Below are 24,208 nucleotides of genomic sequence, written 5' to 3'. Positions count from 1 at the left end.
TTTTTGTATTAGACCCGTCGTCCATTTATTTGTAAGTCAATGGTACAAAGCATAAAATTTAATTTTAGAATCATTTTAGAATTGACAGATTTTGACAGCTCCTAACTACACGTTATAGCAATAAAAAGTAGGCCGTTTAAAATAACGGTGTTGTCTATGAGCGTCAAATAAACTTGGCAGCTCTAAACTACAATAAAATTGTAGTCTTACTTAAATGTCTTACTAATAAGGAAAGAGTCTTACTGAGTTTTAATTAAGATAAATTTGCGTTTGCACGAATCAGCGTCCAGTGTGTGTTACTAAAATTTCCACAATAACCTGGTACAAGGCATTAACATTTGATAAATAACAGTGGACCATAACAATGTTAGTTCTAAGATAAATCTGAATTTGAGATATCTGCAGTTCGATAAGCAAAATTACGCGGCAAAAAAAGCGTTACAGAAAAGTCTTAATTGAACACAATATTATTAGCATACTGATTTAATCCCACTAAAATTATCAAAATCATAGACAAGGAAGAAATAAATAACATTTACTTTTAAAGTAAAATAAAAGGTTCGAACTATACAGCCATTAGTTAAAAAGAAACTTTGTTACAATAAGATTACTTATTACATCAGATCGGATGATTTTTCTAGTATTAAAATATTTGAAAGTACTCCACATTAAAATATTTTAATGCGAGAAATATAATCCGATTACCAAGAAACATAATGGTCTATCTCTTAGTAACTGATTTTATTTCTTTAACTAAACTGTTGGAAAAGATCTTATTTCATTGTCTTGTCCTTGACCTTGAAAAGCATAATATATAAAACCATTGATAATAATAGATGAAGACATAAAGACGGTATCGAATTCTGACCTGTGTTTCTCAATACCAGAGTCCAGAAATGGATTCAGAGGCAGCCGTGGAGCGCCGCCTTCTGGCTGAGCTGGCGCGGCAGCAGCACCAGAGCGAAGAAGACAGGCGGTGGTTGCAGATGCAGGAAGAAAACCTGGTATGTTGTCGCTACATTGGTATAACTTTAACATCGTGTAATAGTTACAATGCAAAAAAAGAAATAACCGACAACACAAAACGAGTCAGGTACTATAAGCGGCCTTCTTGTTCAATGTCTTCCAGGCAAACGCTATAACGTGATCTCTCATTTTGTTAGATCAGCGTTTCCCATTTGGTGGGTCGCGACCATGTACCGATCGGAAGGAAGGATCCATTCGGGTAGTTTTGAAATCAGATGGGTTTCTGAGCGAGAAGATGAACCTGATTCCTACTATATTTTCCAATTTTGTGAGTCAAATCAACTATTTTTCCGATTAGAAATGTCAAAGTTTCCGATCTGTCAGTTGTGAATCGCAATTATGCGCCTCGACTCGGAAAAGACGCAGTTTCCGATCGGGAGAGGCAATCAAAATCAAGCTGCTGGCTCCAGTTCAACAAGGCGGATAAAACTTTCGTCATTTTCCGCGAACTTGGATTCTTTAGTAAAAAATAAGCAGCAGGTCCATACTTAGCACTAAATAGGCGATACCGAAATAATATTAGTAAAACATTTTTACTAACAATAAGTGTGTATAAGTATGTATGTATGTAACAGTATGAAAATTACCGGGTTTTGGCAGAACAATGTTTGGGAAACACTGTATTAGATCAAATGGTTATGGTATTTACTATTAAATAACTTGCAAAAAATATTCGATACACCCAAGGATATTGTCTAAAGAATGTGCTAATTTGTTACACACTATATACTTTATCTCGTTATTGAAATCCTGAAAACAGGCTAAAAGTCTAAACCGAATTATTTAAGAATAAAATGTCTACTTTGTACATAATTTTTATTTGGAGATATTTCTCTTTAAGTACTACAGAGATGCTGCTAAATTTTGGTTTGCAATTGAAACTCTGTTAAATTCACATTTAACCCAAAATTTGCAAATTACCCAACGGTTTAACAACACGCCGCACCACCCGCCGCCCTATCATTCGCCAAATTTTCGTGCAAATTTTCTCCGCCTATTCTTATTTTATTCATATTAATTTATACATCGCGGAAAGTGAGACGCGAGAGGCGACCCTCCACATCCCACCTCCTGAAATCTAGGCTCGCGTTGAAATACTTCGCCTTAAGTTTGCCTGGAAGTACGTTACTGTATACGGAACGCACGTAGAATTTACCTTATGTAAGATTTACTCTAAATAATTAAATACACTTGGCCCAGAAGCGGTTATCCAACATGCAGCTGTCTACGGAGTCAGAGTCTGAGAAGCCAGCAGATGGCGCTCCAGCACTAGAAGCAAGAACCACCAGTGAGCCACAGTCAGGTAAAATAACGTCAATTAAGGTTTCATTAATCATGTTCACACACACATGTTTCTTGCCACTTTGATTTCTTTTTATTTTCCCAATATTTCGAAACGGTTACACGCAAGGAAGAAAAAAACAACTGACGTGCCTTAAAGCATATTTTATTTTATTAACATCTGACTTTCTGAATTCGATAAAGAGAAAATTGAAAGTATATTAAAATAAGTAATATTTTTGGTGCGGCTATCATTTTTTGCTCTCCAAAACAGCGTAATAAGGCATGTTTCTGCGATTTTAGATGATTTACGCGAAACAATGACGCAAGATACCATTCAATTGGTCATCAAAAAAGACCATATCGAGCGATTATAACGATAGTTTGTAAGTAAATCTGTAGTCATCGTAACACCAAGCGAATATTTGTTTTCAGTGACTAATTCTTCCGAAGCCAGTCCAGCGAATACAGTGAAATCCAAAGATAATACACAAAATGATACTAAGGTAAGGAATCATCCGATACATCACCATAAATGTACCCAGAGATGGGCAGTGGATTAAAACCTACTTAACGCGCCCGGTTTTTAACCCTGTTTTTAACATTTAACCCAAAGCGTCGAGTTCACCCATTTCTGCCTAAAATAGTGGGGGGAAACGGCGAATACGAAATTTGTTATAATTCAACATACAAATTTCGATGTAAAAAATCGGTTTTAGATGAAAAAAGAGACAAGTCCATACAATACCCACCTTGCAATCATGTGGATTCCCACATTAAGGGTGCACATTACGCGATGCGAAGATCGATTCAAGTCCATACAACCTAACAATTTTTTGTATCGATTTAATTCATTGCGATTTGCAAGCGAATCGATTCAATAGAAAGGCATAACGAATTGTCTAGATTTGAAAGCAATTATTATTAATAATATAATAAAATTTGAACAAATCTTGATTTACAACAAATATTTAGGGTAAATAGTTTTCGGTCTCAATTTCGGGCGTTAATGGGTTTTAACCCGATTTAAATCCAGTACTGCATAGTGCCGGGTTAAAACCCGGGCCCCATCTCTGACCTGGTCATACAGACAGTAGAATGTGGATTATGTTTTGTGAGCAAAGATTGACATACACTTTTTTGTCAGTACCTGCAGACAAAAATTATCTACAGATTATAATTTTAAAATATTTACAAATCTCGATTATTTTTTGTAAATTTTTTAATATTTTTTTTTAAATAGTGGATCGAGACACAGCTCCGTGTTAGAGATACCATGTGGCTCTAAGACGCTACAGGAGCAAAATTGTAAAGAACACCGTGTCTCGATATAAAAACTTTATACGTACTTATATACAGATGCAAGGTTCATCCGATGACCCCGTGTACGTGGCCACAACAGACGTAGTACGAGGCGTAATGAGGCTCGCTAGCGCGGCTCAGGCCGGCGCCGCGCCGCCCGACATATTGGCTTCAGTCAGGGCTGTAGGACACCACTTAAGAGACCTGTGTGCTACTGTCGACCTTGTTGTTGTCCCATTTCCGCAACAGGCAAGGAGGTAAGTTTATCTCTTTCACACAAAAACACTGTGAAGCTCGTGCGAATGTTACGCCTGGACAATAAATCTAATTTACAAAGAATGGACGTCATTTACAGTTTTGTTGTTCTATTTTGTGATGTAAATAATTATTTTACGTCAAAATTGTAAGTTACTTTTATTAGTGTTGTTATGGATGAAATGTGTGGATATAAGTGTGCCGATTACATCATAATCCATGTGAACCAAGATGATTTAACCATTGAACGAGTTGTAACGATGAATTATATGTAAACTTGTTCAACTAATTATGACCAGAAGACACCAAAATCGGAGGAATACATTTTATATCAATAGCAGATTACTCAACAGGGTTGTAAATCGACCCCTTTATCACGAGATATTTAGTCGTACGAATGAACAATGCGAGTTAAACTCATGACCAACGCAAATCGAACTCAAGAACAAAGCGAGTCGAACTCACGAACAATTCGAGTCGAACTCTCGAACAATGCGAATCAAACTCACGAACAATGCTAGTCGAACTCACGAACAAACGTGAAACTCACACGCATAATGTTAATATTTGTAATATAGGCAAGTGGAGATGGCTCACCAGATGCTAAGCAAGGACATGGCGGCCCTGGTAGAAGCGATGCGGCTGGCCATCGAATATCACAGCACCACACTGCACCACGAGTACACGAAGTGAGTACTGAACCACATCCAAGACCTATTTATTCACTCTAACCTTGAATAGCACTAAAAAAAATAGATATCGGTAACGTATTCCATTATTTTCCTGTACGCATTAGGAAGGAGCTAGGTGCTATATCAAAGACATAATCTTTACAGATCTATGTTAGGCGCAGCGCACGTTCTAGCAATGAACGCAAAGAACCTTCTAGACGTGTTAGATTGCATTCGAGAGCATTACCCCAACGTGAACTGGCGCGCCGCACTCAACTCTGAGGTCTTCGACAGCGATACGCCGATTGAACAAAGTCACATGACCCAGAAACAGAATATGATGTGTCAGAATGTGGATCTTAACTCACAGAATCAGGTAAGGTACGATACAAATCTAGAACGTTTTTCATCTCATGGTGTCACCATACTTATTGAGACGAACTCGTCTCGTAATATTTATTGAACGAACTCTGCTTGAGCCGGTCAGAAAAAGCTTTATATCCGATAAGAGCGAAAAAACGTACGTTTCGTGTCATTGGCCTGAGCAGATGAGAAACGCGCAACGTCTTTTACGCTTTTGTTGCGTGGACTTTAAAGCTATTTTTTTGACCTGCTCAAGCCATTCTGCGTTAATAAGTGTCATGTCTACCTTCGACGTAGACTACATGTGATGACTAATAACTTACTATTTTATTTTAATTTGAAATTTATCACGAGCTTTTCAATGAAGGAAAACATCGTGAAGAAACCTGCAATTCGAAGAAGATTCACAACCCTCGGAAAATTTGTGAAGTGTCCAGCCCGCATTGGGTCAGCGTGGCGGACTATGGTCTAAACCCTTGTCTGAGCGGAGACCCCTGCCCAGATTTGGATGTATAAATGGCTTGATGATGATGATGATGAATGTTCTGGGTAGTACTATATGAGTTAAGAAACAGAGCAGATATAAGGCTTCATATAACCGCGCTATGATAGGTACTTTACTTCGAGCTTGAGGCGCGTGTGCACAAAGCAATGGCGGCTTCGTTGCTTACGGAGATAAACTTGTTTATACCGTCTGTATACAAGCCTCGGTGTACACATGGTGTAAACCCGTCGCGCGTTGGGTTTGTTTTGAATAAATAATAAATATCGCACACACTCTTAGCTATTAGGGAAACCATGTATCCCGGATGCCATGGACACACACATACACAATCTCAAATTACATCCAAACTCACGAGATAAATAAATGAAGGGCATACAAATATTTCGCCCGGCCCAGGAATCGAAGCTAGGACCTCTGCGTAGCACCGTGGCTATTAAAAAATGCAATGAATGCATATGAACATGAACTTTGTTAGATTTTTCAATTCAAAGGCACAACAAATTATTGAAAAAAAAATTTTTCAGTGAGTAATTTGTAAAAAATTATATCATATGTACGTACAAAATAAAAAGTTAATAAAAACTTTGTTTATATCACTTTATTTCCTATGCCAACCCTACAAAATAAGGCAGAAATTTTGCGCTCCTGAAACTTTGCTTCCATTCCATTTCTTTACTCATGCCATAGTACCCCGATGTGAATTCCGTTGTTCTGGTACTTGTTACTATGAGTACGCAGGGAATTATCTAGTTGTAGACATCTGGTACAATAAAATATTCAAATGATATATTAATTTTGTAAGTATTTAAATCATTAATTTTAAAACAGATGACAATAGCAGAATGTTACTTAATCTTTTATTACTAAATTGTCAACATTTCACAGGTATTCGCACCTCAAAACCAAACGATAACCCAACAAAACCCGCTCAACAATCAATCTTCAAGTCAAGAGGAAGAACCGAGGCCGGATTTTAAAATAAACCAACCTGTTACAACCTGTGTCGGTGTAATTGACGTTCCCAAAGAACATTCAAGTCTCCCCGCAACTTCAAACAGGGTTTCTGCATTAATTCATAATTATAACCTCTACGGTAATTTGAAGGAGCCACAGCATATCTATGGCAATACAGAGTTCCAACTTTCGTCCTCCAGTATATCGGATGACACGAAAATTGACGTCGCACCTATGGAGTCTGTCAAAAGTCGAGTTCAAGCGTTGTCTGGGAAGTTGGATTCTCCGCCTATATATTCTGTGAGCAAGAAATCTGAGCAGAATATAGGGCATGATCAGGTGTGAATATTTTTTGCTTGTAGTGCGCGTTGGTTGGGCGTTGTGTGGATTTTTTAGCTGTTTTAATTTATTTGAAAATAGAAGATTGGTTTTTAAATCATAATCTATGATTTAAAAATTATATTTGAGTTACTGGTCGTCGTTGTGGAAATGACGCCCATATAGTCCCTCTCTTGAGTAACTGTCCAAATCCGGAATCATACAAATTTTCCAGGATAACGTCTTTTTGTGTTAGCACGTCATATTTTGAGTTTAAACTCAAATGTCGTTCTATCAATATCATATATTATAGACTTAATATCATATATAAAATAAGGTAGACATACAACGATAAGTGGAAATTGTTCACGCTTGAAAACTGAGTAAAATTGTGCGCCTTACTCGGTTATTGCAAAAATTAAGTCAACAGAGGGACTGTATTATTATGTGAAGAAGTACTTAAAATATATATCCTATTAAATTTACATTTTTAAATGCTAAAGATGAAATCCACACATATCCTAACCGAGTTGACATCAGCTTTACAGAATTTAGGCCTAATAGCAGTACTTACAGTACACACAGCACTATCAGTATGTCAACTTCATTTGAAAATATATACTACGACTTGAATGATGTAATTGGTAAAAAGGTACTACAATATTCTGCATGAATATTGTGTTAAGTTTTGCACGTTGATACGATAGAATTTGTAGATTTATTGCACTGTCGAAACCTTTCACAGGTATATTGGAAATTGTATCTTAAAATATTACTCTTCTGTTCAATTTCGCATGCGCAGAAATACCTACGTGCAGGCTGACTGCCTGATGCACAGTCAGTGATATAAAAAAAAATAACTGAAAGACGCTCATTACATTACATTCGTATTTTTAACACTGCCTGTTTAAAGCGTCGTTGATTTTGTACACGATTGGAAGTGTAATTAGGTTTCAACGTGTACGTTTGACCCTAAACAGGTAGATTAAATGTCCACTTGCACAATTTGCAAACTTAGTACGTCTACTGGTTGACTTGTTTGCCATGCAAAAGACAGTATAGTATAAAGGATTATGCAATTAACTAAAAATAAACTTCAGATGTCACTTGGTTAACGGGTCAAATACAATATTAAGTAGTGAGTTTCATACGTCGTATTACTGCTGTACTCTTTAATTTGGCCGCGTGAGCTGTCATCTTGTTAAAGGCTGGATTTAATTAACGTAGGAAAGTTGTGATACGTGCTATTAAACATCTTTAATTAAATATTGTATTTATATCATATATTTATAAACAGGCGAAATGCTGTCTATTACCTGAAAATATATATTATCATATATTTAGAACCATTTCCAAAAAGCTCGTTATAATTTTACAATAAGTAACCAAAGTAAAGTCATAAAATACTTAATTACGGTTTGTTTACATTTAATTAAATACCTAAACCTTTATAGTGTAGTGTCTTATGAATGTATGCATTGATTGAAGACGTATTTAAGTTTGTGCAAGTGAACAAAAGAAGGATTTTGTTTAAAATGTTGGTTAAGTGATCAACATCAATCCAACTATTATTATTTAAAATAGAATTGTGTTTATGCAAGACCTTATTAAATTAAAGTTGACGTACTGATAATGTTGAGATGTGGCATTAACTTAGACAATTCGCGTCTATTACTGTTTAAATTTATTAAATAAAAATGTTTTAAAAACCACTAAAGTAAAAAAAACATTTTAATTTAATAAAATAAAATCTTATTTAGAATTGGTATATAGTGTAATTGGATGCTTTTAAAAAGACATGTTGTGGTGTTTCCACCAATAATTTTGATGCTGTTTTACACTGAACGCAAAATGGAGCGATACCTTTAAATAACTGAATTGTACGGTCGAGGAAACTAGATGTTGGCCAATTTTTGTAATGTTTGTTATTGCCTTTATCAAACAAATAAATATGATATGCGAAAATAGTTTTAAATGTCCATATTTGTCTGTGTTTAAGGTTTAAATTGCAATAAAATATAACACGTGCTCTGTTTTGCCACCAGTGTAAAAACACCAGTGCTCAATATTAGTAGCATATAGACAAGGAATTGATATATCCTGAGCCAAAATTTCATGTTAACGATATCCATCCATATTTCATATACATAAATGCACTTATTTATTACTTAATGTGTACACATTTTTAAAACAGTGAATGATATTGTGGTCTCTTAAAAAGATATATCTAAGAAAAGCGTTTTAAAAATATTTAAATGCAAATTAAATTAAAGAAAGAAGCGAAATATACTTAATTTAGTATCGTTAACATACGGCTAAAATATCATTCACGGTTTTTTAATGAAAACTTTTTGGTCAATCTTTCTAACGTTAGATCACATAACTAACTCACTCGACTAACTGCCTTTGGTTAACTACAAGTCGGTGACGTATTCTGTTATTCCGCCTCAGTGTTGCCGCCGCAGTATAATCGAATCACGAAGCGAATACACGCGGCAGAAGGAACTCTTCTAAACCAGACAGTGACGGGATCTCAGATTCCTTAAACAGCAACCGCGACGGAGCGCGGAGCTACGTTTTTTAACGTTGTACTGTAGTAGCTCAGTTTGTATGGAAAAACACGCACCGTCGAACTCACTGACAACGATTTTCCGCGCGGTTTTACCGCGCCCCCGCGCGGTGGGGCGCGGCGAACCGCAGGGTATGGCACACTGCGCTCCGCACTACCGCGCAGATTTTCAATCAATTTGGGTCTATTCCAGTAATTGTCGTTCGGATGTTCCCTAACAAATAATCAAAGGATTCAGTTGGCATTCGTGTGTAGTTTAAAAATTATCTTCATATTTTCTTAAATCTTCGTAATGAAGTTGAATGTTATCTTCGGTGTCTTTTTATTTCAATAAACAAAAACAATCGACAGTATAACTGCAGCGTCCTGAATGAGTTTTTTATTATTAACATTCTTGTCAAAGAAAGATCTCAGCTACATGTGCAATCACTACGGCGATCAACTACGAAGCGAGTACTTTGAGTGGCGCGGGGCCGCTAGACCGCCGCCCCCGCCCAGATTAAACCGCGCGTTGACGCAGATCTGTGTCTCCGCTACCGCGCGCGTGATTCCGCGTCCTGCGCACCGTCGCGAGGCGCGATGCAGTGTGTTAATCGCCTAGGTTTATATATTATTATAGTTTATAAAACCACATCCTTTTTCCTATTCCAAATTCCGGTCCGTTCTGTTTTTCCTATATTCTTGTTTCCCTAACTTTGACATTGGCTAAATGCTCTACGCAACGCCATATTATTAAAAAAAACAGTCATATAAGCATCTATCTAGTTTATTTAACCCGTCACGCAACCTAAAGACTTTGGTGGTAAGCCACATAGTGTCTCTAACGTGCAACTGTGTTTTCATCCACCATTAAAAAAAATTCATAACATTTACCAAAATTATTAGACACGGGTTAAATTTCAGGTACACAAGTGTCCTAGAGATTGAAGCCAGTTTATGAATAAATTGTCAATTAAAATCTTGTGAAATTCCGTGACATTTCGTGTAAAACAAGCTTTTTAAACACGCAAATTGGATGACCAAGAAGTTTTCCACAAACATTATAATGGAGTCTATTCATATACATACATACTCATACTTGTAACCTGTCGTCGTAGTGAATATCTGTCGACATATCATTGTCGTTGTTTCGCTTCTGAATAATATGTCGTGTTGTCTGTTTTGTCTACATTTTATAATACGAGATTCCATGTTTTGCAAGACATTTTCTTTTTTAATAAATGCTTGTGGAAATTCAGATTTCGACTAATGTTATAAGGGCCAGCGTAACCCGGTGAACGGAAATATTCAATTTATATTTTATGCTATAACAATTGAAATAAGGTATAAATTTCAATGCTCTAGAGACCTATGTCGGAGCATCGAAGCCCTTTTTTCTATGCGGTATTAAAGGATACCGCGGCGCCGGTATGCGCCGGAATCCACCAGTGTACATACTTTTCGACTGGGTATTTGCTAGCCAACGTTTAGTTGAATAGAGACTGAATACTTAGCCGTATCCATACAAAACATGGGTTCTTGTAATCTCATTATTTATCAGACATATCTTTTCGAGTACCTATTCTGTTGAGACAAAAACATGGCTCAAAATGAATTGAATAGACAAAATTTTCATATAAAATCTAAAGTCGTTAACAATAATGTTAATTTGTGATATTATTGCCAATAAAACATAATTTGAATAATAATAATGTACAAAAGTTTTTACGTGCATACTTGTGGCATTAAAAATCTTTAGAAAGATTTAAACCACGATGCTAGCAATGTACGTAGAATCTTAACGTAATAGTAAGAAGTCGAACAAATGTAATTAACAATTGCTAGTCATTACACTATCTGCACCAAGTATGTAGAAATATAGATTCGACCTATTCAAGAATGGCCAGTCGACTTTAATATCAAATTTAAATGATTAATGTATTTTAATTATTACCACTCTGTTGTGAAGACTGTTGTATCTTGGCCTAACATTTTCTATTCTGCTACGTATAACTATACTACAGTATAGTAATTTTATAAAATTCTAGCCACACGGACTAATCTCAAAGCGTCAGACAGTGTGTAAGCTTTATTATAGTTGTTCGACTGTACTTATATTCAAATAATGAGCACATTCCTAAAGTTTGCACTTAAATCGTAAGTCGTGTAATTATTTTCATACAAATTTTTGTAATGATGCAGTTTTTTATATTGAGCCGATAACGTGTAATTTATAAGTGCAGTGCAAGCCTTAAATTCTCCGCAATGTCTACATTCTTTCGCACAAGCGTGCTGGTGAGTCGTGAACACGACTAAAGGATGAAAAAAGACGGCTTTCTCGCCGAGAATCTGGGGTTGGCATAAAACAATTCTTCCACCTAAACAATAATGTGTATTTGTTGTCTATTATCGTTTGAAATTAATATTTAAAAGTATTATTTTGTAATCTAAATGTATTATCTCGAATGTGTATATTTTTTCATAAGTTAAGGTGCATTGCTGTCACAAACTTAAAAAAAACGCATTTAATTCATTTATATGCTTTAGCTGAAGAGTTTGCGTTGTAAAAATGTACAAATGAAATGGATTGTCAATAATTATTTTAATTTTTATCCAAAGTTTATTATAAGCTATAGATCTCAGATGGAATTTCTAGCGTTATAATTGTAACAATGAAATTATTATTTTTTGTTAATTCAGAATTTATTTATTGACTTATTTTCGGTTTTTGTATTATTTCATTTTGCTGAAATGGTGTCGTTGAAAAGAATCAATGTTTTCTTGTGATACGATTATGTAACAATGATACGCGCGTTTGAAGTGGTCTACTATCAATTTCCGTTATTGTACCATTGCGTTTTATTTTTGCTATTCTGTTTTTTGTTAACGGCGCCACTAACCTACCTTATATAGTATTAAGCAGGATGTCATTCCAAAGTATAAATCATACTATTACAGTTATCGTAGTCCACGTAGTTGTGAGCTCATCGAGATTATTTTACAAATGTCTGACTTTTTGTTTATGCGAATGAATAAAGGACAAAGCAATATTTTTATTGGTTTTATTTTATAAATATTATATATTGGTCCACTACGCCATTTTCTCTTTTTTACGAAACCAAGTGACGGGATGAACAAGTCGCGTAGTCACTGGTGGTAAGCGACACGCCTGTCCATGACAGTTGCAGTGCCACTCGGAGCATTAAATTTCTCTATTAATAACTCCCATTACTGCTTGGTGGCAGAAATAGGTAAGATGGCAGTACTACCCAATGCAGTCACGAAATTATTTTAATCGAATCGAAAGCTCGGCATCGATATAGTAAAATTTCGTCGCCTTACTGTCTCAAACTCTTATCTTAAAGTTACTGAAATGCAAAAAATGGATTGTACATACAAATTTTGCTGACTGATTTCACATCACATTTCCGTCATATTCACACTCTGGCTTTAAAGTAATGCATCTAAATTAACACCCTTGATAAGAAATTTAAAATAAAGTTTTGCTATCTCCTGAATAATCACTCTATAGATACGAGATTTATCACACTCTGAATGAAGTACTTACAAAAATAATGAGCGTCGAAATTGTACTATTAATTAATATAAAGTAAATAATAAGATTCCAAAGCGTTTTTGGAAGCGAATTTTTGTAACGAAATCGTACGTTAATTAAGTAATCGTAAGTTTTTTGACTAGTATCTACACAATTGATACATATTTAATTATGCTATGGTTACATAAATTCGCTTCCATTCCGTTCCGCGGCTATGTAAATTAAGCCACAGGGGGAATGTCGTCGACTCCCTATCGCAGTGCAGTGGCCGATGCGACGCTTTCGTAGCAACTATTCAAATTACACAAGCCGTGGTAGCCTAGTGGTTTAATGTTTGAGAGGCGTCAAGCAAAGGCCGTGGCTTCGAATCCGGGCTCGCACCTCTAAGTTTCTCAAAATTTATGTGCGAATTTAATTTGAAACTTACCATGAGCTTCATTGACGTTAAACATCGTGATGGAACCTGCACGTCGAAGAAGTCTCCGACCCGAATTAGGCCAGCGTGGCGGACTGTGGCCTAAGCCCCCGTGAGGAGACCCGTGCCCAGCAGTGGGACGTATAAGTGGGTTGACGATGATTGAAATTGCTTCTGCTTTTAAACGTTATGGCCCCATCGCTATGGCCATATCGCCAATGTCAAGTTGAGACAAACAGACAATCTAACCGAAATGAAATTTGAAACAATCATAAAAATGCAATTCTACATGTCGTGACGAAGTCCTAATTTTGAATTTCGAACTGTGACTTAGGGTCGTATTCCAGAACTCTACTCAATGATCAAGTCAGGGTTTGAGTATGATTTCAAGCACCGGAAATCATACTCAGTCCTTGCCATTAGGGTCGTATTTTCAGTGCTTGTAATCATACTCAAGTCCTGACTTGAGCATTGAATAGAGTTCTGGAATACGACTCACGAGACTTACGGGATTTTCATGTGACGAATAATTTTCTAATTTAGTATAACGTTATAGCTATGAATTTTATTGATAATGGTCGTAACTACAAAAACGAAGCGGCGGCGGCGGTAAGTTTAGGCACACGAGCCGTCAGCCTTCGGGATACTTCGGGTGCGATTGCGGGTGTGTGAGGCGAGGAACGGCTGGTACCTAGTAGTAGATGGCATGCCTAAGGATGCCACGTCACACCTAATGCGCAGATCACACCGCGAACGAAACTAAGCTAACCGAGTTAACTAAACTAACCCAACGATAGAACTAAGCTTTGTAAAATATGTCGCCCATTCACCCCCGCACGTGTATGTAGTCACTGCTTACTGCGTATTTTCTTTGCTTACTTTTGCATGCAACTAACGTGAGGTAAGTCAGCTATTTTAGTTTCGTCGCGGTGTGCCCTGTGCTTAAGGATAAGGATAGCGGCGTGCTTAAGGGTATTGCGGCATGATTGCCGTCAGTGTGCGTTTGCATGTAGAGATCCCGAAGATTTTTTTGCTGTGCCGTCTGTAATTTTTATCCAACGTTTATTACAAGCTAGGGACCACAGACGGAGATTCTAGCGTTATAATTGTAACAATGAAATAATAATTTTTTTGTTAATTCATAATTGCTGTCGGTGTGTGTTTGCATGTAGAGATGCTGAACTTTCTATGCTGTGCCGTTCCACCAATGGGCGCCGGGCCTAAGGACGCCTTCAAAATAGACGCAATAATAGCGCGACTTTTAGCTTGTAGCGCTTGAGTAATTTTTGGTTCACAAGTGGCGCTGCAACTAGCGCAGTTGCATCTAAGTATTGTATGAAAATTAGTAGTGGCGCGACTGCAGCGCCATAATGGTGCGGCTGCAGCGCTCCAAATTGAAGGTGTCCAAGATCACTATGTCAAATCTATGGAAAAAATATTGAATTGCAAAGTCTTGCGCACGAAAATGTGCAGAACTTTGAATAAAAAAGGAAAATAAGAAAAATGTTAGCGCGCGCAAATGTGATAATTGTGAAACATTCTGTTTCTACAGAACAGTCTACTGCGCTTCGAGAGGGACTCCATATTCCACCTAGTTTTAAAAATAGGCGGTAAACTACGCAAACACTATTAATTAAGGTTTGAAACCAGTGTGCACTAGTAAACATTAGTTTTCTCTATCTTATTTTGGTGGCAGTTTTTATTATTTAAATATTCCAGAATATTGTCATTAAGTTTTACTTAATATTCGAGTGCAGTATCCTGAAATATTATTTAATATTTCACGATAGTATACTTGAATACTTAAATAATAAAAATTGTCACCGAAATTAGGTAGAGAAAACTTACCTAAAAATTACCCTAAACAGGAAAGTTTAAAAACGTTTATTATGTTCAAAAATGTTTATTACAATGAAGACCTTTTACATGTTATTAAGCCAGGTACAATGTTTATAATTAATATTTTAAAAACCTGCAAGGGGTTTGTTAGTACCTACTAACGAAAAACTAATTTGATTCAAATCATTTTCGCTTTTTTGTTCTGGAGGTAGAGTCAATCTAATCGGCTTTAGGCAAGGAACAAATCTGCAAAATGCGCGCTTTAAGTGGATACGCTCGATAGTAACAAGTCCTAAAATAAGGGAAATTGAGAACTTCGCTCTTTGTTTTGAAGTCAATTGAAAACAAAACTTTGTAAACGCCACGTCACGCGAATCAAATTGAGCGCAAGCTTTTTAGTAGATTTGTCTGTAGCCAACACTGGTACCCACTATGAGTTTACATTGACAATTGTCGCTAGCAACTGTTTTGTTTTGCAATTTATTACCATAGTATAACAAGTAGGGTAACTCCATACAAACGTAGCAGCGAGGCTAGTATGTGTGCGCGGTCGCTGCGTGTCGTGTACGGATGCACACATTCGCATAATCTCGCGATGCACTCGCGTTGCATAGCGCTAGTGGTGCGCATACATACAAACCGCGCTGCTACGTTTGTACAGTTTTTTAAATAATATTAAGTCACAGGAGGAACAAGTCGTGCGCCTGATGGTAAGCTACACGCCTGTCCATAACAGTTGCTTAAAAGTCAAAGCTTTAAATCGCAAATATCTGAGAGGCACTGCCACTGCGCTCGTCATTTGAGACATAAGTTGACAAATTTCATATACCTGTTATTTCACCATCGCTCTTACGCTTCAAAACCGGAACACAGTAATGCTAAGAGTTACCATATTTGTCTTATTATATTATGTTATTACAGCTTGTCACCACCAGGGGCGCTGTACAATTACCCAAATATCATTGCGAAGGTTGTGAAGTGATTTATGCTAGGGACAACTGTCATTTGGACACATGGTAGAGTCACTGATTGCATACATTCAGAAAATATTATAAGAAATGTACTGTCAGACACAGAAATACGGTACTTTCATGTATCTGTAGCGCTTTAATAACTTTTAGTTCACTAATTGTACTGCAAAAGTGGGGCGTGCGTATCACGTAGCGATGGTCGACAGTTATTAAACATAATCGAATTATTCGATTATAAACATACCAACTCGAAATAATTCGATTCTTCATATCAATTAGTTACTACACTTCACTTTTTGATTGTTGATCAAATATCGATTATGAATCGAAATAGTTACAAATTTTTGGTCGTTGATCAAATATCGTAATAGTAATAGGATTGATTGTTCATAAATTAGGTGCTAAATAAGTAACGGGATTGATATTTTTACATTCCGTAGCCATAGTACAGGGGAAATTTTTTTGGACACCGATAATTTAATTATTAATTACTAAATTAGTAAACATATTCGATTATTTTTAGTAACAATCGCCCATGTCATGACAGTGTAACTGCGCTTCTAAATATTGTTTGGAAATTAGGAGTGTGGTGCCATTGCAGCGCTTCTATGAGCGTCTAATTTGACGACAGGCACGACCCTCAAGATACGCATGCACTTTTCTGACATGGCTTTTCCCGTATAGATGTGCTAGTTTCTTTACGTCTTTGTACAGGCATAGGAAGTGTGCCAGCATTATGCAATAATAATGCAAAGTGCATTGGCCTTGACAAATTTAATGCTTCCAATAAGAAATTCTGAATGCATACGATCCGGCCAAATAACGGAATTACAAATAGTACATTAGTAAATACTAAGTCTTATATAATGCAGAACTTTCAGGTCACGTATTTTGCTTTTTTTAATATTGAAAATCTTTGTGTTTCGTGATATAACATTATTTCCGAAAAGTTTGTAAAGTTTTTAAAGTAACGCTAATAAACTTGAAACTTCGTTATTTATTGAACACCCTGTATTTTCAAGTTCCCGAAAATGGAATCTTGCTTACGCGCACGTTTAACATTGTAGGTAAATCTAATTCACAGATATTCTGTTAGGAAACAGACACTTTGAAGCATGATCGCGTCATGATAAGTATTTTGGATGTATTTTGTTCCTTTCTATTTAGTAATAAAAAAATATAGTTAAACGTGCGTAATTTTAAAGATTTTTTTAAATTTAAACGTCAAAAAAAATTTTTTTTATACAAAATTCTACTTCGATTGTTTGAAAAACAGTAACAAAAATATATTTATTAGAATTTTTTATAAAACTCTTTACAATTGAACGTTTAAGGCCCCTATTTGTTATGCACTGAAATTACGTATATCATGTTGATCGTCAGTTTGTGGCTATGATCAAGAAAAGGATAAACTGGTGTTACGCTTGCGTAATCTTAGATGAATGCACCTACGATAATTTTTTTTTGTTCGCTCTACGCCGTATATCTGATATTTTTTTAAATAAACACTAGAAATTATTTCCATCTTTATCAGTTTTATGACTCTATAATTTTGAGCTTGGCCGCACATAAAAAAAAAGTTTTGGCAGCAAGAAGTCTTTGCGCTTACATAGTCTGTGTTAGATCTGCATATATAGATATTGACGCCAAACAGTTCTTGTCAGTAATGCTAAATCTATGCGGCCAGGTATATTGCATCACAAAAAAATTTAAATATTGTGCAAAATAAATATGTTTCGTTCATTAATTTTCAGTTGTAATATTTCAATTTATTCAGACCATCCTTTTCTCTTTCATAGCAATTTCGTTGCTGTTACAAAAACTTAGGAATACATGCAAATAAAAAAATATTCGAATCCTTATAGAATATAAACGAAATAAAAGTAGGTAATTATTTGGTATTACATGTTACTTTTCGTTATAAAAAAAAATATATAAATTACAAAATGAGTCACACTCATTACCTGTTCAAAAAACAAAGAAAATAAAAACAAAAAAAAACTGGGAAAATATTTAACAATAATAATTATGCATAAAAACTTTTCTCCGTTAACTAAAAACAGAAATGAACACTTAGAGTGTTAGAACGGTTTACCGTTGTTTTTATGAATTGCTGTAATAAATAAATACAGTGTGTGATGAACAGTACAAATACAATTCAATTTTATAAGAATACAATACATGGAGTACAATTTGCTAACAAGAGGAATAATAAAAATTACAGATCGCGTAAAACATTACCTTATTACAATATTTAACATTTCTCAAATATTGTAAATAATTTACAAATTGTATTTGATTATATAAGTTGTTACGTGTATATAATTTTATTGGGTGAAATTGTATGAAAAGTAAAAAAAAATACATTAAAATTATGACTCTGGTTAATATCAAATCCTATAACTATAACACCTTCAAAGGTTTTCATTCTTTTACCTTTACATAGGCTGTAAAGATATGTTCACCTACTCATTAGCAAATCGTACTATATTGCGAAAGAACAACAGAAAACATAACAATCGGCCGCGAAGTTTGATATGTTGACAATTAAAATTATGTTTTTTTTACAATCTAAAACATTATAAAAATATATTGCATACATCGTTGTATAAATCTGTATTTATAAAAACTAAAAAATATGAGGAAATGTACTTTTATTACACAGTAATTTTTATAGAAAACATTATTTAAAATTATTATTTTTTGTACTTGTTTTATTTTGCTTGCACCGTATTATATATGACAATGTTGCAATAGGTGTCCAAAATCGCTTCAATTAGGGTCAAACCGCATTTGTCAGTTCAGCACGCTTATTTCACTGCTTCGTTTATTTTTACATATTAAACTAAGTATAGTACCTGACACTATACCGTAATTGGAAAAAATCTCATTCCATTCAGTGGTATTAAAATAACCATACAAATTATATCATGTGCCAATTTTGAATATTTTCAAATTGGATCGAGAAAACTCGCATTCAGAAAAGGCACGGCACTTAAGCGTGCTGTTATTAGCAGAATGTGCCTAATTTAGCAATCTAGGACAAATAAATCTATATTTAATATTATAAAATGTCTATAAAGATTGATGTAATAAGTATTAGTTGAGTTACATGAGAATGTGCTGCTGTTGATATGACTAGCGGTCAAAGGGCATATACTGGACGAAATAAAAACCATAAGCGGAAAGTATTTGTGGTTTTATAACGTAACAAATAATGTTACATCAGTCTCACACCAGTGTATAGTGCAAAATAATCCCGTAATCGATTTGTTTGAACAAGATAATGTGTATTATCATTTTATTCTTTTACATAACTGAATCAGTCTTGTTTAGCCGCACCTCGACTCTGCCTTAAATGCACGCATCGCACTGTGCGTACGTATGTATGCAGTGCGTCACCCACGATGCAATGTGGTGTGTCCACATCAGCCGGTTCTTCAATCCTCCCATTTATGCTTAAATTTCATCCAGTATTTTTTTCATCGCGGGCTATTTCTTTTCACGCAGTTCAACACCCTTCTGAAGGATTTAAACGCTTTTAGGGAACACAACAACTGAATAATATCTAACACCTTCGAGTTGCTGTATGTCTAAAAACGTTTTTTAGGGAAATCTTTTCTGATATCTTTTACATTATAGAACATATATTACAGTATAAATCATCAAAAATATATAAATCTAATGTAATTTGTAATGTGCGATGCCTTATAAAATTTAATTTTTTTTTTAAATCCAGATCGTGGCGTAACTTTAATTTTTTTTTCTTAGAAATATAAAATATAACAATTTACATAATTATACATATTTGAACTGAATATCAATAAAGATTTCTAAATTGCAGCACACACTAATAATAATATTATACACAACATGGATTTTTTTAACCTTCCCGACGGGTTTTGAATGTATTTCTCAAAAATAGAAAAATCCTATTTTGCTTTATCCTAAAAATAGTAATTTAATTTCTAGCCGTAAAAGTAAGTTTGAATTGAGGTAGATTAAATTTTTTACAGTCCTATTAACCTAAAAAAAAGATTAATTTTATTTACATAATATTATTCTACATGAAGCGTGTACAACATTGGATCTCGCCTACTTTAAAATGGTCCACTCACGGGCAAATATGTTGGCCGACAGAGAGTTTTATGCATAGGTACGAGAGCAATATAGCTTGCTTATCATCAGACTACACTTTTGGCTTCAAGGAAATAAAATTTCGTCAAAGCAGAACAACTGAGAATAAAAACGAATAATATGTAAAGACGAATATATTGTACACGTAAAGGTAGAGTGCGGCCTGGTATGAGGTTCATAAATCCATGCCATGGCACTGAGCTTCGGTTGGATACTTTCTAAATCTAATAACGTAAAAGGCAAAATAACATGAACCTAGTTGAATGATATGACTCTCGTTCCTTAAGGTATCTATCTCTACATCGCTCTGTAAGTCAACATGCTTGTCAGTGAACAGGCCCTTAACCTTCCCGCCTTATTATTAGACGCCGAACATTTTAATATAGTCATTATTATCATTATTTTTAAAACGACACATCCAAATTACTTAAATCACTTAAAATTTACATATAAAACTGTGTGTTCAAGTGTCAGGTAGGACATATATTTTTATTTTCATAACCATGGTATAGTGGAACAGTTGTTAAAAAAGATAGTAACATTTATCCAAAAAAAATTACAAACTTTGTAGAATTACATACGAGACGCCGCGCCGTCCTTAGATTATAGGACATACATATCTATGTCAAAGAAAGAGAAGGAAATAATTTAGCCTCTCATGGACGAACACTGCCAGATAACGCATAGGACAGTGAATAGTTAGCTTTACAGAAATAACAAATAAAATTATCTTAGAAAAAAGTTTTTATAACAAATGGAATATGTTGTTATAAAATTCAGACAGTCCACTTACACCAATAGTTACAACCATTATTATTGGACCTGGCAAGAAATATTAAGCTTTAGAACTCTCAGAAATTGTGTAATTGAAAGCGTTAATTTTAAAATTGTAAACCTAGTGCATATTTTTTATTTTATTTTCATAAGCCAAAATAATCCAATAATAAAATGTCATTTTGCCTGTAATGTTAAGAAATGCAAGGCACCTAATAATCTACTTGTATTTTTATTCCTCCGATTTCTTTGAACCCAAAGTTGTTTCAATTCTCACTAAATTTTCTTCCTTCTGACACACACTGACATCCACATAAACAATACACAATTTGGCTCATAATCCTAAAACATATGCCAAGACGATTACTTTTAAAAATTTTGATTTTTTTTTCATACTTTTTTATTGCTCTGAGAAAGCTAAATTTTGAGTACCAACTTAACAATGTTGTAACAAAACTCGAATATTATGTATTACTGACATCCAATGAGCTAAGGATGCTTATGACATTCCAGATTATCTTTTGGCACATTCTTGGAAAACAATATGATGTTTATATCCAAGCTTACAGCTCATTGGACTCAGACCCTATATTGTCTTAATTCTAAGGAAGCAAAAGTGCCTCTGAGGTATTTTTATTGTTTTATTGCATTCTGGTGCTCTAGCCTGAGACATCAGTATTCGAAGTTCAAAATCATTCTGAACAATAGAATGAGATTGACTCCTGTACTTGGCTGTCGTCAGTAACTCTGTTTCAACTTACACTTAAGATATTAAAAGACAGATCTGATGTTAATGTTCCTTGGCAGAATTACAGATAATATTCCACTCATAAAAAGGATATGCTCTCTGTTGTATTACAATTTCGCGTGGAAAAGCAGCACGCCTCTCTAAAACATATTATAATAGCCTACTGCTTTAAAGAGCTATATACCTTCACAAATTCTGCTCAATCATTGCATTGCCCACAGAACTAGTGTCATCCTGAGTGACCGCATCATGAACTACGCACTATCCTTCTAACAGCTCACAGAGTTGGTCCCATTTATACTCCATTAATGTCATACATGTACGCTATAAATTAAAAATAACATTCCGAAAGTACATACACGACTAGATCACATATTCATGTAGAATTCGGAAACATTTTGGTATACCACCTGAGACGTACAAATATACAATTTGGCAATTAAACCCTAGGGCGCATGCCCTCAGCTTCCATACCTAATAACAGTCAATATATTGAAGTCCTTTAATAGTACAAATTGATTACTACTTCTCCATTTCGACTATATTACAGCTTAGACCACCTTACTTAGTGAGGTAGTTTGGTGTTGACGTAAGCTAAATGCAGGAGTCTCTCGCTGATGATGGCAGCAAAGGGTGTGCTAGTGAGGTGGGGGCGGCGGCGGGGGTGGCTTAGGACTTTGCGCGCGAGGTGCCGTTTGGAAGGCCTGCGTAAATGCCGGCAATCGTTGTTGAAGTACAACGCGGCCTTCTTCGCCCGCATACGCCGGCGGCGGCTCCTCTTCCAACAATTCCAACATTTGACTGGATAGCCCTGACGGACCTTCTCCTGGGTCCATTAGAAGCGATTGCACATTCGACGGATCCAATAAATGTGCCTCTAGTGGATCACTCAGTGAATCACTCAGTGGTGGGTTAATAAACGGCAAGTCGGACGGCGTTTGTTGGTATGGAGGGACCATATACTGGAGTACTACTGGATATTCCAGCACCTCGCAAGTGGGCGATGTCGGCTCTTCCAATTTTATTTCTAATGGTTCCACTTTTATGTCCAGATCGCCTGGCATTTCTACAATAATATCTGAGGAAGGTACTCGGGTGGGATCTTCTGAAGTACTCTCTTTGTGGGTGGGAGACTTCCATATATCTTCTACTCCATATTCTGCATGTTCCATAGGAGGAAATTCTGGAAAAGTTTCCTCAAAAGAAGTGGTTTCAGGTGGTGGATCTTTGGATGTTCCTACTGCCGCCGACTTCCACGATTCATCTGGGTGAGCATTTTTAACATGCCGCACCAAATGATCTTTACGTCCAAACTTCTGTGGACAGAATTGACATAAAAAATCTCGTCTACCCGTGTGTACGACCAGATGCCGCCGAACATCCTTTGCAGTGAAGAACCTCCTATCACAATAATCACAAGTAAACTTTTTATCTGTCTCATTCTTTACTGTTCGGCTTCCTGTGTGGACTTTGAGATGGTACACTATTTCTTGGCGATTCGTAAATGTTTCATCGCAAATCTTACACTGTAGATTTCCTTCCTCAGCTGAGTGTAAAGCTGCATGCTTACGGTAACTTAACAATGATGTATATGATTTCTTACAGTCTGGCCTCTCACAAGTGTATCGCTTCTTTACAGGGCTGTGCACTCTAACATGATTAGTCAAATGATCTTTTCGGTTGAAAGTCTTTCCACATACAGAGCAAGCAAAGGCTCGCTGTTCACTATGTATTAGATTGTGCCGGACAAGTTTAAATTTGGAATTGAATCGTTTATCACATAAATTGCAAGAGAAGGGGAGCTCACCAGTGTGCGAGAGAACGTGTTGACTGAGTTTGCCGGGGCTGGAGAAGCGCTTGTCGCAGGTGGTGCATTGGTGCCGCTTAGAGCGGTCGCGGCGAAGCCGGCGCTCGGGAACGGGCGGTGGCGGCTCAATACTTGGGCCGGGGGTCTCTTCGGGGCGCGGCTTGCGTGGCAGGGTTGGCACTCTACGCGCCGCCTTCACCGTGCGGAAGCACTGTTTGATCGCCCCGCTGGGGCCAGGCGCGCCCAACGCCACGTACTGCAGCTTGGTGGGCAGCTGCGACGCGGGCGGTGCTACGAACGTCTTCGGCGGGGTGGTCGCGCGTTCCCCGCTCGGCTCCTCCGCGAACTCGGAGCCCTCCGCGCCTTCGTTAGGGTTCGGTGGCGGACTGGCCATCTCGCGCTCATTTTTGACGCGCTTCGCCTATATCGTTGCTCGGTGATCTCGAGTTGTGCTCGTTACGGCTCCGCAGTGGAGTTGGCTAGTCGCGATGGCAGAAAACATTTCTGTCACATTGACGGTCTGGAAGCCCTTTTTCGTATTCGTGTCACATGGTTCTCCCGGAATTTCTCACGTCCATTGCTAATCCCTACTCGAAACTGCCTTGCGCTCTTCTCACAATGGTTTTATTCGAGTGAAGAAAGTTGAGAAATAATGAAAAACGAAGATTATTGTACTTTTTTCAAAGAAATACGTAGCGCTTGACATCGGGATGTCAAAATAATGAAAAGAAGCCAAAT

General features: G+C 36.3%; 2 protein-coding genes across 7 annotated transcripts in view; one reads left to right on the top strand and one right to left on the bottom strand.

Annotated features, from left to right (window-relative positions):
- Positions 1-7,483, top strand: part of LOC113239789 (focal adhesion kinase 1) — a 73,321-nt gene extending 65,838 nt beyond the window's left edge. For 3 of the 6 annotated variants that reach the window (XM_026476921.1, XM_026476925.1, XM_026476920.1), the window contains 7 exons: positions 888-1,004; positions 2,227-2,329; positions 2,743-2,813; positions 3,667-3,866; positions 4,443-4,553; positions 4,701-4,911; positions 6,289-7,482. In XM_026476921.1, the coding sequence (XP_026332706.1) occupies positions 888-1,004; positions 2,227-2,329; positions 2,743-2,813; positions 3,667-3,866; positions 4,443-4,553; positions 4,701-4,911; positions 6,289-6,702 (1,227 nt within the window). In that variant the 3' untranslated portion in view covers positions 6,703-7,482. Of the gene's footprint in view, positions 1-887; positions 1,005-2,226; positions 2,330-2,742; positions 2,814-3,666; positions 3,867-4,442; positions 4,554-4,700; positions 4,912-6,288 lie in introns of all 6 variants that reach the window. The other 3 variants (XM_026476924.1, XM_026476923.1, XM_026476926.1) reach the window with 3 other exon arrangements.
- A 14,284-nt stretch (positions 7,484-21,767) lies between these two features.
- On the bottom strand, positions 21,768-24,085 carry LOC113239815 (zinc finger protein PLAG1-like). The gene has a single exon (XM_026476956.1). The coding sequence runs from the start codon at positions 23,862-23,864 to the stop codon at positions 22,302-22,304; it is 1,563 nt and encodes a 520-aa protein (XP_026332741.1). The 5' UTR covers positions 23,865-24,085; the 3' UTR covers positions 21,768-22,301.
- Positions 24,086-24,208: the final 123 nt, after the last annotated feature.

This window comes from Hyposmocoma kahamanoa, unplaced genomic scaffold (genome assembly GCF_003589595.1).
Source record: "Hyposmocoma kahamanoa isolate Upper Pololo Valley unplaced genomic scaffold, ASM358959v1 116, whole genome shotgun sequence".
In the NCBI taxonomy this organism is placed as follows: Eukaryota; Metazoa; Arthropoda; class Insecta; order Lepidoptera; family Cosmopterigidae; genus Hyposmocoma; species Hyposmocoma kahamanoa.
The sequence above is the reverse complement of the archived record's forward strand: the minus strand, read 5'-3'. Positions and strand labels throughout refer to the sequence as shown.

Excerpts from the sequence above, each read along its gene's own strand:
- LOC113239815 (XM_026476956.1), bottom strand. The coding sequence starts at position 23,864 with ATGGCCAGTCCGCCACCGAACCCTAACGAAGGCGCGGAGGGCTCCGAG.